This window comes from Vidua macroura, chromosome 11 (genome assembly GCF_024509145.1).
Source record: "Vidua macroura isolate BioBank_ID:100142 chromosome 11, ASM2450914v1, whole genome shotgun sequence".
NCBI classification, from domain to species: domain Eukaryota; kingdom Metazoa; phylum Chordata; class Aves; order Passeriformes; family Viduidae; genus Vidua; species Vidua macroura.
In genome coordinates, this window is record NC_071581.1 from 19,289,344 (window position 1) to 19,305,622 (window position 16,279).

The 16,279-nt window shown below is 39.6% G+C and overlaps 1 protein-coding gene across 5 annotated transcripts in view; it reads left to right on the forward strand.

Annotated features, from left to right (window-relative positions):
• CDH13 (cadherin 13) overlaps positions 1-16,279 on the forward strand; it is a 748,238-nt gene that overhangs the window by 389,283 nt on the left and 342,676 nt on the right. For all 5 annotated transcript variants that reach the window (XR_008438903.1, XR_008438901.1, XR_008438902.1 and 2 more), the window contains exons 9-10: positions 4,824-5,006; positions 5,986-6,239. Coding sequence is in view for 2 of the 5 variants with exons in the window: in XM_053987830.1 (XP_053843805.1) it covers positions 4,824-5,006; positions 5,986-6,239 (437 nt within the window). In the remaining 3 variants the exon portion in view is untranslated. The remainder of the gene's footprint in view (positions 1-4,823; positions 5,007-5,985; positions 6,240-16,279) is intronic.

Sequence of the window (16,279 nt, forward strand, 5' to 3'; positions counted from 1 at the left end):
AGGGAGGTGGAAGAATATTATGTATTCAGAAAAAATATCGAACAAGCTGAAAGAAACACTTTCAGTCAAGAAATAATGTAGTGCCTACAAGCCAGCATTATGGCAGTAAGACAATGTCAATAATAAAGCCTGTTTAAGTGACTCACCGCTATAATTTCTGCTTTGCATCTCGTTTACACCATCAAATCCTTGTCATACCATGATAATGCTTTATATTTATGTGGTGTCTTTCATCTAAATGGCTTTCCAAGTGTTTCATGTGTTGCTTGGTGTGCAGCTTACATCAACCTAATCCATTATTTTAATACAGTTATTTTTGTAGTGAAATAGAGCCACTGTTCGTGTCCACATAGCAAAAGCTGTGCACAAAAGAAAGAAGTCTCAAGAAGTAAAATACCTTTAAAATCTGCGGGAGAGATTAGGGAGATGTAGCACCAAGTTACAATTTGCCTTGACCACACCATTTTCCGTTCCATTTTGCTCCAGTGGAGGGTTTGGTATAAACTGACTTTGCTCAGGGGCTGTTTTGCAGCCCTTCAGGGGCCCAGGGCAGCACCCTGGGCCCTTGGGATGGGAGGAAGGTGGCTGCAGGGTCAGCAGCACCACTTTGGTCACGGCACAAATACAATTTCCTCCTTGTAGTGCCCCTGCCTCGAGCGCCAATGACTTGGTTTATCCTTCTCTGGCAACCTGGGCTTTGTGTCCCACTGAATTCCACCTGAAATGCTCATCTCTGACATTTATGAGACTCTCATTCCTGATTGATCCAGAATGCAGACCTTTGTGACCACTCTGAAAATTCATTTGTACTTGGAGATGTTCCAGGTAGAGAGCTGTGGAAAATCCTTTGTTTCCTTGGCAAATGCTGGGAGCTCAGGTGCATTTGTGCTGAATGGCAGCATGCAAAAGAAAAGGCAAAAAGAGCAAGCAGGTTCCAAGAGATTCTATAAGTTGTCATCATGTTTTCAAGAAATTAGACTGACAAAATATGATCACAAAGGGCTTCAGTGGAGGGAGATAATTGCCATAATACAATTTCTCTGTGGAATTTCTAACACAGACATATGAATTAATACATCCCATTATTTGCCATCTTTTATGATATATAAATATATAGAAGCGGAAACAAACATGTGATAGCAGCACAGAACACCTTCCACTGGAATATCACCCTGATAAATGCCAACTGACACAGAGTTTTAATTTGTTTATTCCTGATTGGGAATCACAGCGTGCAGAATCTTAATGAGCCATTGGGTGGTGATCACCGACCCCAGGCACGTTTATCTTGCTTTGTGTTTGCTGCTTGTGGCAGCTCTTTAATTTGGGTGTCGGTGCCCCACTCTTGAGAGAGTTTTTTAGTGGCTTCATAAAGGTGTTGTTTGTGCTCAGACTGTTGCTGGACAGGAGACATTCAGGTGATTCTGATGCACTGAAGTTCATGTCTTCATCTGCTCTTCATCAGTCCATTTTCTGTGTATTTTGCCACAAGATTTTGGATGTAGAAATAGAAGAACTGCATCTATTTCTCCCCTATATTTCTAAAATTTTTAAAATGACAGAATTGCTAAAATCTCTGGGCTGTATGCATGATAAGAACAATAAATGGCAGCATGGCACATCACAGAGCAGGTTAACCTCACATTTCAAATACTCAGAAATTCACACAGCTCCTTCCAGCAAACCCACTCTGGCCCAGGGTATTCGCCTTCTAAGTTATTAGTGTTCAAATGGGTCCAAATGATAGCAGTTTAAATAAAGTACTGAACTCATCTACTTTATTCTTAATTTATAGTGGTGCTTAGGGGATGTGCAGATATTTAAAATGAGTAAAATCAATTAACTTGTGATCCAATTATTTCTGTTAGCCACTGTGGGGTTTTATTTTAGGGCACTGGTTCAGGCTTTCCCAGTTAAGCTTTGAGAGTGTAAACCTTTCACAGTGAAATATGAGGAACCTGTGGTTATTTTTTTTACTGTTTCCAAATCTAATTCCTATTTTTGCCCTTTCTTAGTTTTTAAATTCCCTTTTTTACTTTTGTTTTTGAAAGGGACTCGGTTTAAGTCTAGCAGATTTTTCTAAATGTTGGGAGGTTTATTCCTTAAATAAAGGTGACTGAACAGGCAAAAGAGTTCTTCTAGCTAAAATAGACTGTATTTTTCCAGGCCACACGGTTTCACAGTAGATATGTGTCTTTTGCAATCACAAATCTGTGATTTATTACACTTTTCACATTATAAATTTAAAGTAGACCTCTGTGACAGCTTCTGTGGTCTGATCATTCTGTATTTCCATCCATCTTGAACAGACTTAAATCTAACGTTCCAGACAGCTCCAAATATCTGTGTTTATGTGTTTTTTTCCCAAATGTGAAGGACACTAGGGGTGAGGGTACCTCTGTAGCTGGAATTGTTTGGCTTGGCACAGCCTTTCCCTGTGGATGGTGGCATTTCCTTGACCTGCAGGAGTCAGAAGCTCAACAGTGCTGTGCCCCCAGCAGGTCCTTGTGCCCTTTCTCTCTGCAGCTGAAGTTACTGAGAGCTCTTCCTAAACAAGGAGAAAATAGGGATGCAGAAGAAAGCCAATCCCAGCCGAGATGTCCTTGATTTGGACATCCTTAGCCTGACATTCCATATTTTTTTGAACTAGCTGCCAGACCATGGCAACCTTTTCCATCACAGGGGTAAAAAGAATAAATATTTCACACAGGCTTCACAATATTGTATCTGAATAAAACAGCCATATCTTTTAATATTTTACCCTAACAGCTCTTACAGTTCCCAAGGTGAGCTAGGGAGTACTGAACACTTAATTGAATCAGACTGGAGGATTAAGGAAAAGATTTTTCCCAAGGATCAATATGAATTAGAGCAGATGTCTGGTCAAATCTAAGGGTTAGATTCTTCAGTATTAGGGTCCTTGAAGTCTGGTCACCTTCCTTTTCATGCAGCTGAATGGAAATTCTTGGGTATTCTGAACACTTGTGGGGAAAAATTCTGACCTTTATGGTTCTGATGTCTCATATTATGCATGCTCAAGTTGGGACAATATGAAATAATATAAAAACATCAATCAGGCTAATTGGTTATTTTCAATCAGAGTAAGAGGTATCCAAGTCTGCTTGACAGTGACAACATTTGGCTGAGCTGGAAGGAACACAATCTTGGTAATCATTCTTCTGTTATTTCCAAGATCCTTAATAGAGTTTGCCTTTTAATTTGTTTCAAAGCAAGTGAAAATATTGTTGTATTATCATTTAGAGTTAATTAAACTGCAAACGAGCTTAATGAACTGGCTGAAACAAAGCTCAATCACAACCTGTTACATATTAACCATCAAAATCAAAAGAATCTTTAAATGCTTTGTTAGATACACCAAGGAAGATAGAAATAGCCAGTTATTAATGTCATCCTTTTATGAAATCAGGTTTAACGCTGGAAAGCTTGAACTGAATGCATGCACTCAAATTATACAGAAAAACTGAGAAAGGGTTTGGAAAGATAGATCAAATATATTGGAAAAAGAAGAAAAACAAAGATAACTGGACACAGGGGAAGACATAGTCGTCTTTTCTTTATTTTCATATGAGGAAATCCACTTTACCTACTATTTGTCCAGATTGGGAAATCTATATATTAATAACATGCCATTTTCTGGATTCACTATTTTCACAAACTCTTCTGCAGTGTTATGACTTCTTGTGTTCTGTAAGAGAGAGGAAAAGACATTTAGTTAATTCAGGTCTTGGAGCCACTTGGGTGACTCTTGCCCTTGACTGATGCATTGTCACCAACGATGCAGCTTTTAAGGAGCACATGTACAGCAAAACCTATTTGTGCCATTAAAGTTTGTAATTTTGGACTTTTGAAGGCTTAATCCCTAGAAATGCTAAGATTCCCTAATGATCTGTAATGGCAGTGCTGATGTTCAGCACTTCTCAGGATTAGGTTTGTTATCAGCCTGGTTTATCCACCTCCAAAGCAGGTATTATCTTATCACTCTTACATACAGTGCTTTTAGCACGTCAGCCACAAAGTGCTTGAAAGGTGAGGAGTGTTATTAAGTTTGACCCTTGCAAGCTTTTCCAATGGTTTGCTTAATGCTTTTTCCTACATAAATAAGAATGATGGAGAATAAACTAGAATTTTCTTACAGGGCTTGACTGGTTGAATCGTCCAGCAACACATTTCACAAGGTCATAAAAAATCCTTCCACTGCAAAAAGAAAACAGCACTGACTTTTAGTTATGCAGACAAAGTGGTAGCATGAGGTCCAATTATTTTTGTGTGTCTTAGAGCAAGCCCTCAAAAAATTGCTCTGGGAATGGTTTTTGTGAGACCTGTTTTGTGTCTTGATAACGGTGCAGTGAAAAATGAATTTTTGTGGGATAATTCATGAAAAAGAGTGTGAAATGCAAAACTGGATTTATTTGTAAATAAAGATGTATTTGAAGGCAAAAGTGGTCTGTACAAGGCAGGTTCCTCTTCCCTCAGTTCCCTTTCTGGGAATACTTGCGGCACTGCAGGTCTCTTCATGCTTCACTTTCCAGTAATGTGAGCTGAACTGTCTTCTTGTATCAGAAACTTCCCAAGCTCCATTCCTATCACATCACAGCTTATCTGCCATCTGCTAAGTGGAGAGCAGCTGAAATGTTCTACCTCATATTTCATAAATGAGGATGCATTATTTAAAGTTTCGGTCAAGGATTCCATCTTCCTCCTGCTGGGGTAAATAATTAATGCTGCCTTCGATATTTCTTGTGTGTGTGTGTGTGTGTGGTCATTAAGTGGAAATAGTAACGATTTCCTCTGTTTTTTTCCAGTTCCAGGCCACGGTGAAGGAGGGGGTCACAGGTGTAATAGTGAACTTAACTGTGGGTGACCGGGATGACCCCGCCACCGGGGCATGGAGAGCTGTCTACTCCATCATTAATGGGAACCCAGGGCAGAGCTTTGAGATCCACACCAACCCCCAGACTAATGAGGGAATGCTCTCTGTTTTCAAGGTAAGAACAATCCCCTCCTGCCCTGTATTTTTGCTGTCAGGTTCATCCCCTGGGTTCGCTGCATAAAACAAGGCACAGCAGGGATAGGTTATTGGAAGATATAAAGTTGGCTGCCAGCCTTTGTACAAACTATGTGTATAACCCCTTCTTCTGTCACAGGAACCTTATTTTTTTTAGTCACAAGGACTGCCTGTTCCTAACTATTGTGCTTAAATAACAGCACAAAATAATTGCAGTAAGCATCACAATTAATAGTGAGATTTGACAACAAACATTTGTTTGTTGCTGGAGGTACAATTAGAATTCAAGACCCCCATTTTGTTCTCACTTAGAGAACACATGCAAGTAGCAGAGAAAAAAGGGGCATGGATTCAGACTGAATCCACATTTCTAAAGTGGATTGGTCCCACATTTCTAAAGTCTCATAGGAAAATTTATTGCCTGTCTTTGTATGAAGACAATCTTATGTCTTGAACTTAACAAATAAAAAAAAGAAGAAGAAAATAGCCCTGTTTGCTGCCTGTACCAGAATGCTCTCTTTTTGGCTTCAGAAGAGGCATTGTCAATTCTTAAAACAAATGCATGTATTTGCCTTTGATTTCAAGACAGGGGTGGAGAAAGCAGCTTGTGTTATTGTCATGAGTAGCTACTGAGTGTGACTCATTTGTTTGTTAAATACAGGCTACATATAAATAAACATGTATAGATGAGCACTGAATTGTGTCTATGAGCTATGGCAAAAAATGTGAGCTCTTGGACAGGGGGATGTCTCCATGGGTTTTTAAGTGCATTATGTTTATTATCTTCAATGCCCTTTAGAACTGAGTGTGTCTAATCCTGAACTCTCACCAAGTTCCAGGTGAAGGAATGTCGTTGTCCCTTTGTGGCTAATTCTGCTGTCTGCAAGTTTGCTGTGGGCTAAAGGAAAAAGCATTAAGCATTGTCTTTGACCTTTGCCCTCTGATCTTCTGCTTTGCAGCCTTTGGACTATGAGATTTCAGCCTTTCACACGCTGCTGATCAAAGTGGAAAACGAAGACCCGCTGATCCCAGACATCGCCTACGGCCCCAGCTCCACAGCCACCGTCCAGATCACCGTGGAGGACGTCAACGAAGGCCCCGTGTTCCACCCAAACCCCATGGCAGTGACCAAGCAGGAGAACATCCCCGTTGGCAGCGTGGTGCTCACGGTGAACGCCACCGACCCGGACACTTTGCAGCACCAGACCATCAGGTGAGAGCAGTGCCTTCTCATTTTCCTCCTCCTCTAGGTGGGAATGTCTGCTGTGCCCAAGGATTTGCCTGCCAGTGCAGAATTGTGTTTAACTTAAAAGAAGCTACAGTTTGTACTTTGTCCTGCAAATATTCAGTTTGTTGAAAACAGAGGAAACAATAATTTTCCACACCATGAGGTTCCTACAGTAGAACAATCAAGTGCCACAAGCAATAGATTTGGATTTGCTTAGCTTAAAAATTACTTTTAACCTACTTGTTTATTCCTCTTCCTTCATGAGTGACAGGGAAGATATATAAAACCTAAAGATGTCTATAGAAAGATGCATCTGTTTTACATAGGGTTTAAATCAGTTTATGATCATTTATAATGTCCCTCAGTAAAATAATGACTGTCCATCTACTTTCAAGAGCTGAGAAAATATTTGACAGTGAAAGACTGAAGCTAAAGGAAGCTAAGACTTGGCCTTGTCCAGATAAATGAAAATAAATTATTATTTCTGTGCTATAATAATATAATCCCACACTTGTGCCATGTCACAAGGAGCAAACCTGGGTATTACATGGTATCATCATCTTATATTTTGATCCACCTGGTTTGGTCTTTTGGCTTTAGATTCTATGAAAAATGAAAAAACAACCACTTTGTTCTTTCTAACTAAATTGGCTTTCCAGACAGCTTTTCTCAGCATTTGAGACTTACAAGTTAGGCACTACCACTAAAACCTACAGCTGTGTTTAATTTTTCATTTCTCCTTGTAAGTATAATTTCCCCCAGGTCCCAGTGTATATAAAAGGGGATAAACTCCTTGTGAGAATGACTTCAAAGCTGCAGCTGAACAATGGCTCTGTCAATGCAGACCATAGGCAGAGATCTCTCTGCTGTCACAGGGTTATTTAGCAGTGATTGTGCAATCCTTAAAGAAGGTTTGACATGTGTACTTGTTCTACAATAAAGAAAGCTGCTGATCTTGAAGATGTTCTCTGTCAGCCGCAAGTCCTGGTGAAAATGTCACTGCAGAGGACTTGGATTTGAATGATGAGGAGGTGAATTTAAGCAGGAAGGAGGAAAAAGGCAAGGCAGATAATTAAAAGTTTCAGTTCTCTGCATCACCTCAAAGATAACATTGTTAATCACATTAATAATTCAGTTTTTCTCCTTTGACTTCTGCCATAGAAATATCAGTTTATCTAGAGGATGATTCTTAGCACATAATTTCCTTTGTTTTCTAAATAGATTTATTGATAGAATAATTTCTTATTCTTAAGTTTAGCTTTTGCTCCAAAGACCCCTTATTTCACACACACAAATTTGTGTCTATGGATGGAATTTCTGTTGCTTGTCAGACATGGCAATGTGTCCCTCAGCAGCTTTGCTCAGAACCTGGCTTGTGCAGGTATTTATTTCCTTTGGGTTTTGGACTGAGTTTAAGGAATGAACTTACTGATATTCTCCATAATTCATGTATTTTCATGGAAGATGGGAAAACTAACATTCATTAACAGAACACCTGGTTTTGTGATGCTAAAAGAGAAAAGCCATAAAAATGTAAGGATTTTGTTACCAAAGTAAACAATCCAGGAGCTATTACCTGAAACTTTCCCCTTGACCTACTGATTTTGCTGAATTGCTCCAAACTACATTGACCCTGAATTTAAAGGGCACCCAATGAGTCACTGAATACTCTTCAATTTGCTTTAAGGGTGGTGTAAACAGTTAAGTAACATAAACATGTTCTGCAGTTCACCACACCTGGTGCTAAGGAACCCCCAAATCTTGACCAACTTATAAGATAAACAGAATTTTCCCGGAAGATTTACTGTATCTGCATAGCCAAGCATGGAAAGCTTATAGCCAAAAGCAAGATTTTTTTCCTTTTATGTGCAGAAAAGAGCAGAATTAAGCTAGGCTGGGGTGGGAATGAGGAATGATCATATAAAGGAACTATGGAAATGGAAGTGGTTGTGTTAAGTTAGAGGAAAATAATGCAAATGGAATGGAAATCTGGGAAATGGTAGAATGCATCAGGAAAAGGCTAATTTGAATACCTGTCAGTCCTATTGCTAAAATAACAGGAAAGCATAAACCAGCATTTTTAAAAGATTTTTTAATGCTGACAGGTGTTGAAACACCTGGGCAGCAGCAGTGAAAAAGGCAGACTGTGTTATGAGAACAGCACCTGCAGTTAAGGGCAAGGTCAAATTCCATGTCTAAAAGCCAAAACCACTCACTGGTGAGGGTCTGGCTGAAATATTTACCTCAAATTCCCACAGACAGGTGTGTGTTTAGAGTTTTGGACAACGTGCAGGACTTTTACAGAGCGCTGATACCAAATTTGTGGCTCTCAGACTATAATTGTGCCATCAGTCCTTGCTATGAGTATATTGTAAAATAAAGGCCAAGCAGGGTCAGCACAGGCTCCTGAATGAGTCTGTGGATTAATTGAATATTAATGACCATGAGTGAGCAATGTTTTGTCTGCAAGAAGCAATGAATGTTAGATTTGTGCTGTGAGAACTGTGTACATCACCCCCAACAAAGTATAAATCCCTTTAAAATGGGCCGACCAGCAGAGAATTAGTAATGTTGGTGGGCTTTGGGTTCTTTTTTTCAGTCTGTTACAACTGAAATATATCCAACTGCAAGGATATTTTTAGTTAATTTTCTGCATAGAACTTGTAAAAGGAGCTGCTGATTATTTGTAATCAGGAAATTTAGTTACTCTACTAGATATAACATGATAAATGCATTTCAAGGCCAACAAAAAAGAGTAGAGAAAGCATTTTTGCCATTGTCTGCAGCTAGATTGAATTTATTCTTTGAACAATGCAGATCTGAATCAGAATCAAATTACTTATCTCTGAAAAACGTGGCTTACTTTGTAAAATTTCCTGAAGACAGCTGTACTTTTGAAGCAATTTTCCTTCTTATTCTCCAGCTTCAAGTGTTTTTGCAGGCTGAAGAAGAATTTCATTTCAAAGCTGAAACAAGCTGGCAAAAATTGTGTTTCAGTGAGAAAAATAAGACTCCAAATCACAGACCTGGGGCCGTGGCGTTTGTCTGCACACGAGTGGCAGAACTTGCACAGTGTCAGCTCATCCCTTTCCACTGGCATTAAAATTCCAGAGGAATTCGAGGTGGATGTGGGAGCATCATCCTGGAAATAAGAGGTGGAAACCAGTGTTTGTTCCACTCTCATTGCTCCCAGAAAGAAAAAGAACCTGTTCAGGCTGAGTCCACATTTCTCAGATCCATTGACCTTTCTTTTTTTTTTTTTTTTTTTTTTTTTTTTAAGCATTTAAATCTCTCACTCCAGTTTCCATCTTTTCTAGAATTAAAAAAATGAAAGAAATCCAGCAGGCCCCATTTTAATTATAACCCAACAATTTATTAATAGAACGGTAATGAAGTTTCTGAAATTTGATTTCTTAATCAGACTCCATTGTTATTTTTGTGCCAGATTTGAGAGTTTAATTTTGGGGACTTCTTCCCAACCTCTGAAATTTTAATCAGAAGTTTTAAGTGTACATGTCAATGAGAAGTTAAAGGCCAAATTTAATAACATTTCCTACCGTGGGAAATTAAAAGAAGAACCTCACTCTGAAACCCATTATTAACAGTAGATCTTAATTAAACACAGTTATGGTTCTCAATATTTGACTGTGTGAAGAGATTGGTTTCAGTATTTTTCCCTTTTTGGGATTCAACAAGTGCAGAATATTCAATAGTTAAACTTTTAACTACGTGTAAATAAGTTGTTTACTGCAGTGTATTTGTAATTTTTAATTAGAGCAGTGTTGTGTTCTGGTTTCGTGGCTTATCATGGCAATATATTTTTATTACCTACTGTGCTCTTGGATTTTAAATTATTTATATAAACATATTGTTTATTCTCAGTAAGCAGTGTGACTCAATGCTTCAGAAATATCTTCATAAGAAAAGTTTATTACAGCTCTAAAGCATATCTAATTCATTAAGTAGAATTAAAATGCAGCATTTGAAGATGGAGAACTTAGAACCCAAATTGCATCGAGTTTCATGAAAGGCTGCAGAGATATCTGAAGCTCTGTATGCAAATAAGGTATATATTTATGTATAATATTTATAGCAAGCTGTCCCACATAGTACAGGTGGCTCCTGGAAGCACAGGGACACTGTTTTCAAGTCTGGAAATAGGAGCAAAGTCATTTATTATTGTCAGCATTTCCAAATAACAGCTACTGCTTTGTCTGGAAGGGAACAGACTCTGTTTCTCTTGATATAAATTGCATTTTTCTGGGCTGCAAACTAAGCATTAATGAGGCTTCATGCTGGAGCATCAGAGCAGGGGAAGGAGGAGGCTGAACCCAACTGAATTAAGAGTGATTGTGGGTTTTGCTGCCTTGAAGGAGGTTGTAGTGAGTCTCTTCTGCCAAGTCTCAAGTGGAAGGATGAGAGGAAATGGTCTTTGGTTTCCCAGAGGAGGTTCAGGTTAGACACTGGGAAAAATTCACTGTGAGGGTGATCATGTATTAAACAATTTGCTCAGGGAGGTGGTGGAGACACAGGTCTGGAAGTGTCGAGAGGTGTCTGGATGTGGCACATGGAGATGCAGTTGAGGAGCTGGATCTTGCTTTGCAGTTGGATCTCAAAGATATCTTGCAGCCTTGATGATTCTGTGCATGATTTGTCTTTTCACCAAGGACCAAGAACCTGATCATGGACTGGTCAATGCCTTTGGGAACAGGAATTTTTACTTCTGGGACATGTTTTGCTTTAGATTAGATCATCCTGACTTTGGAGTTGGTGGAAATCAGTGGAAATGTTGCAACTTCTGATTGATGGCAGCCATGATCTTTGTCCAAAAAAATATATAAATTTTAAAAAATTGCTGCCTAAAATTCTATAAAATACTGCCGAAGCTGCACTGAAATGAATTCATAGCTCAGTGAGTTTCTCCCATATCTCAAATGGTTGAGAAAACTAAGGAGAATTCTCTGGAAAAAGCAAGTTTTGCTTCTGCTCCTTTCCCTGGCTGCCAATCCCCACCCTTCCACACAAAGAATGCATAAGCCATGAATCACAATGACAATTCAAAAAGCCTTTCTCATGTCTCTTGCCAGGATTTTTCCAGAGATCCTGAACCCCCTGTGAACAAGGATGAGGCTTCACATCACATTGCTCACAACCACTTTAGGGATCAATTTTGCATACTTTGTTGCATATCAAGCCTTTTTAAAGCCCTTTTGTTGCTGGTGGAGGTCAATAAATTCCCTTTTTTGGGATACACTCCAATCACTTCCAGAAGTAGTACATAATGAGAGAGGGATAGGAGGACTTAAAGAGTGAATGCTTAGGAAGCAACACACTTAGTCATGGTTAAATATGTCTCCTAGAGTCTGAAGGACTTGTCTTTGATTCCTAACAACGGGAGATTTGTTTTCCTTGTGCTGACAGAAGAACAGCTCCATTGTTACAAATGAATGGCTGAGCCATGCTCTCAGCATGCAGCACCAGAGTTTTTCACTGTAAGTTATACCCAGGAGCATCTCAGGTTGGCTCTGCAGTTTTTATTGATGGCCTGCCTGAACCCAGCCACTGGGAATTTGTAGTGCATCTCTGGATCTGAAGTTGCTGTGTATTGAGCAATGTACACTGTTTTTCTCTTCCTTTCTCTTTTTTAAGTTAGATGGAAAGGCAGGGAGAGACGGAATCTGCTTGAAGCAAAGAAAGGTTTTTTTCACTTCTGTCTTTGTGAACTCTGAAACACAGAAACACCAGCTCTGGAGAGCTGTGGGCATTGGGGTATCCAGCAAACAATGCCAGAAAAGAGGAGATTTAATAAACTCTGAAAGAATGGACTTGGGCTACATGCTACATGTACACAACCAGTGCCTGCAATTGCAGGCTCTCAGTGGTCACTGGCTCAAGAGCATTTTGCACAGCAGTCTTTTTTCTGAAACTGTTCCTTGAAGGTGTTAATACTATCTGAGTGGGTAATTATTGTGATGGTCGTATTTTACTATCATAGAATTAATATCTGAAGGAAAAAAATAGTAAAAAACTTGCATTTTCTCTTTTTTTTTTCTTTTTTTTTTTTTTTTTCTCAGTTTGACCAAACTGACTTCCACTTTTCATTTACTGAGTAAAGCAAATGACCCCTCTTTTCCCATACAGCAAACTCTTTAGGCCTACAGCAATAAGGGAAAGAAGCAAAATTGTTTCTGGAGTGGTGCTGTACCTCCTTCTCTCCTTTATTCTCAAACCCAGAACCACACTGATATAATTCTGGAAGGGGAAAAATGGCTCAAGAGCCAAATCAGCCCCAGTTTCCCTGTGCAGAAGGTGGTTTGAAGCTGGCCAGCACTGGATTTATCAACAACCCTAAACTAATGTGGAGGAAGCAGCTAGATTAAAATAAATAAATAAATAAATAAATAAATAAATAAAATAAATAAAAATTCTCAGGTAGGAGGTGGGAGATGGGACAGAAGAGAACAAATGGCTGGAATTAAATCTCACTGCTGAGAGAACTGAAACAAAAGCTGGACTCCAGCACCTGATGCTGACCATTCAGAAGAGCCAGTTCCAACCCTGTCAGCTCCCACAGCAGAGCTGCAGAGTGCAGGATGTGCTTTTCCTCCCAGCTGCGAGCAGATGTTGACAGCTGCCTCCCAAGCTCTGTCATTCAGTCCCAGGCATTCCCTGGCTGCTTTAATTTACCACCAACCTGGCAGCACCTCCCTGCTCACACTGGGAGCGGTGATACCCTGGCATCACTGATTCCCCAGCTGCTTCCAGCGTCTCTCACAGTCAGGGACACTTCTAAGTCTCCCCTGATGTTTCTTTTTGCTCTATTTTTATGATATTCTCTGCCTCTGTGTTGGGGCAGATGTTTGACCTCTTCTTTACTTGTTTCTGCTTTTGTATACCTTGATTTTCAGTGCTTGAGGCCAGGCCCAGCTCACCAGCTGGGGCTAAGCTTTCTTATACCAGTTTTTGCCTTGCTGGGAGGTGAGGGAGCTTCCTGCTTGCCTTGCCTATGCTCATATCTTATCTTCTCTGGATTCTTGGCTCTTCCTAGCAGTTGCCAAGGTGTGGGGAAAGGTTAATGCACATAAACATGTTGGTGCAGCATCATTTCCTTGTCCTCTCCAGGAGGCAGAGCAGGGGGGATATTTTCACCCAGACTGAGTGAGGCTGTTCTGAAAAACAGAGTCCCTTATCTGAAGGGAGAAAAAAATAAAAATTAATTAATTAATTAATAATAATAATAATAAAAAAGGATCAATCTCTGTCTCCTTGATTGGTCTCTGAAATAGCAGAAATGTCTGAATTAAATTATTAAAGACTACCTAAAACAGGGGCCCCAGGAATTCTCAATCCATGATTCATAGTTTTGCCCAGAACCCAGCTACCTGAAGCTAGACTTCATCACTCCTGACAATACTTGTCAAAAGATCCTGTTCTTAAAATTTTCCACTGCTCTACTCTGTTGGCATAAATCATACTTAATATGTTGATATTAAAGCTGTGGATGATAGCATTGAAAATCTGTGTTTCCATGAAGTCAAATAAGCCACAGTCACCTATTTCAACTTGTTTTGATATTACCTTTAGAATCCTGAATTCTTGATTAATAAGGATGAATGTAGCATTTAAGGGGAGTTTAATTAGACCCTCTGTCTTTATCCTGAATAACAATATTATGCCACATTATGATTTCAACCGTGTCAGCACTCAGAATGAATGGCTGTGAACTGTGAAATTGCAGGGCACATTTTTCATGTCACTGACTAAACAATATTGCAGATCTTCTTGAGAAATATAACAATAGGATCTATCAGTCACAAGTTATGCTTGCAGTGGAAGGCAGATCCAGACAATAACTCACTTTGTCATTACTGTTCTCTTCTAGTCTCAGAAAAGGCAGGATTTTGTCTCTGGGAGAAGTAAAGAGTATCTTGATTATAATAAGTTAGCTATCAAGTTTGAGGACACAGTGTGAGGAGTCGTGTTGATGGGGAAGGGGGTGGTATGAATTTCTCTTAATATTTTAAAGCTATTGAATTCGGGAGTCTCACTCAGCTGGGTTTGATCGTGTGCAAACGTCTGTGTGTGGTTACAGCTTTCAGTGATGCTTTGATAGAAATTTATTTGGGCTGGTTATGAGTGTGATTGGAGCTCCAGGGACCAGTGGTGTTTTACATGATGGCAAAAGCTGCAAAACCAAGCACTGAAATCAAAGATTTCCAGGAAGATTAGTGCTGCACCCAGGGCTTAATCCTGCCATTAAGAGAAAGTGTCTAATTAAGCAATTCAGCTCTTTAAAGCAGGTGAAGATATTGGATGGCACTGAGCAGATTTCTGGCCATATTTCATTAATTTACCATCTCCAGACTAAGGATAGAATAAATCATGGACACATCCAATTCAGTGGCACAATTCTTACTGAATCTGGGAGTAGTTCTCCATGTGGGAGCAGGAGTTTTCTCAAAAGCACAGAATTCCTGTGCATTTCAAGGTGCAAAGGCCCCATCTCCTTTCAGGCTCACTGCTGGTTATCCTTGGAGTGGAATTGAAGTTCAGTGAAGAAATTGTCAGAAGGTTTAAGCACTCATTTTTACTAAATGGAGCTCTGCAATGTTACTGTAATAGGAAAAACGCCTTGTAGAGTTCAATTGGAATTTTTCTATTAACTTTGTAATAAGGATGCCAATTTCTGCGAAATAGTTTCTGAGTAAGAGTGAAATTATGCACTTTGTTAAGCAGCAGTAAGCCTGCAGATTCAGTCTTGGTTCAAATGTGAATTACTAGGGACTGACTTCTTCCTAATTTTATGACCATTATACTCTAGGTAAATATGCCTGCAGAGACATGCTCTACATAGAGCCAGATAATTATTATCCATGGGATCCCTTGGACAGCTCCTCTGGGTAGTGCTCAGCTCCACATCACCTTGGAGATACCAACCCTTGTCAGCCAGGTTTCACTGCATACTCCAAACCCTGGAGAATTTTTACACAATGACCTGTTTTAATGGGTCTGGCAGTGCCCTGTTTCCTCTTGCACATGGGAAATTTCCACAGGAATTCTCACTGCCTAAGGCCCTGCCTTTCTGGAGATTCAGCCCTGGGTCCTTTTTACACAAATGCAGCCCCAGCCTTCATCTGGTCATGCTTCAGGACTAAAATAAGGAATTTTTCTATTAGTAGGGGGAAAAGGTGTGCAGATTCTGGCCCTGGAATCTTCTAAGTTATTAACCAGTGTTTAAAAAACATTTTAGCCCAGAAAGAAAACAACACTGTCTCAGTTTTGCACATGTCCATGTCAAGGGTGTTAAGTCTGTTGACTCAGAAACTGCTGCAGAATTTAGGTTTTGAAGTGCAAGGAAAAAGAAAAAGGAGGAAAAGCCCCTAATGGCTTTAATCTTTGTATAACTGTGCTTTTGAACAAGTCCTTCTTTGTGCAGCCAGGTGAGTCTTTTCATTACAGCTTCTGTCATTTCAGAGGGGGAAAAAGACCAGATTATTTTAGTTTTACAGGTTTTGAGGCTTCCAGTTTTTTGTCTGTCAAATTGAAACATTAAAATTCACCTCACAATGATGCTCTGGACCTGCATTGAAGGTGGCTGGCAAAACATTCAGATCCCAAAAGACAAGGGAAAAGGGTGAGAGAAGTTTAACTCCTGGGTATCCAACCCTGGGTTAAACAGCAAGAAGTGACTAGGGTATAATAAAATCTTAGGAGATTAAATACATTCAGTTCCCAGAGCACTATATTTGTGTGCACTGAATGCAATGCATATGAAGCAGAAAATAAAACTATATATGGCCAAATAGTGGAATACTTTTGGTAAAAGATTTACCTCATTGATACCACCCTGCAATCAGGCAAGTCCTGGATAAAAAGTTTATCAGCACTGTCAGGGTGGTAAATAAAGGTTAAACAAGCAAATCTAAATCTTCCATTTCCTGTTTTTTCAGTGCTTAAGCCTGCAACTTCTAATGAAAGCTCTTTTTGTGTCATAAATGAATACTGCTTCGGAGCTTTCCCCTCTA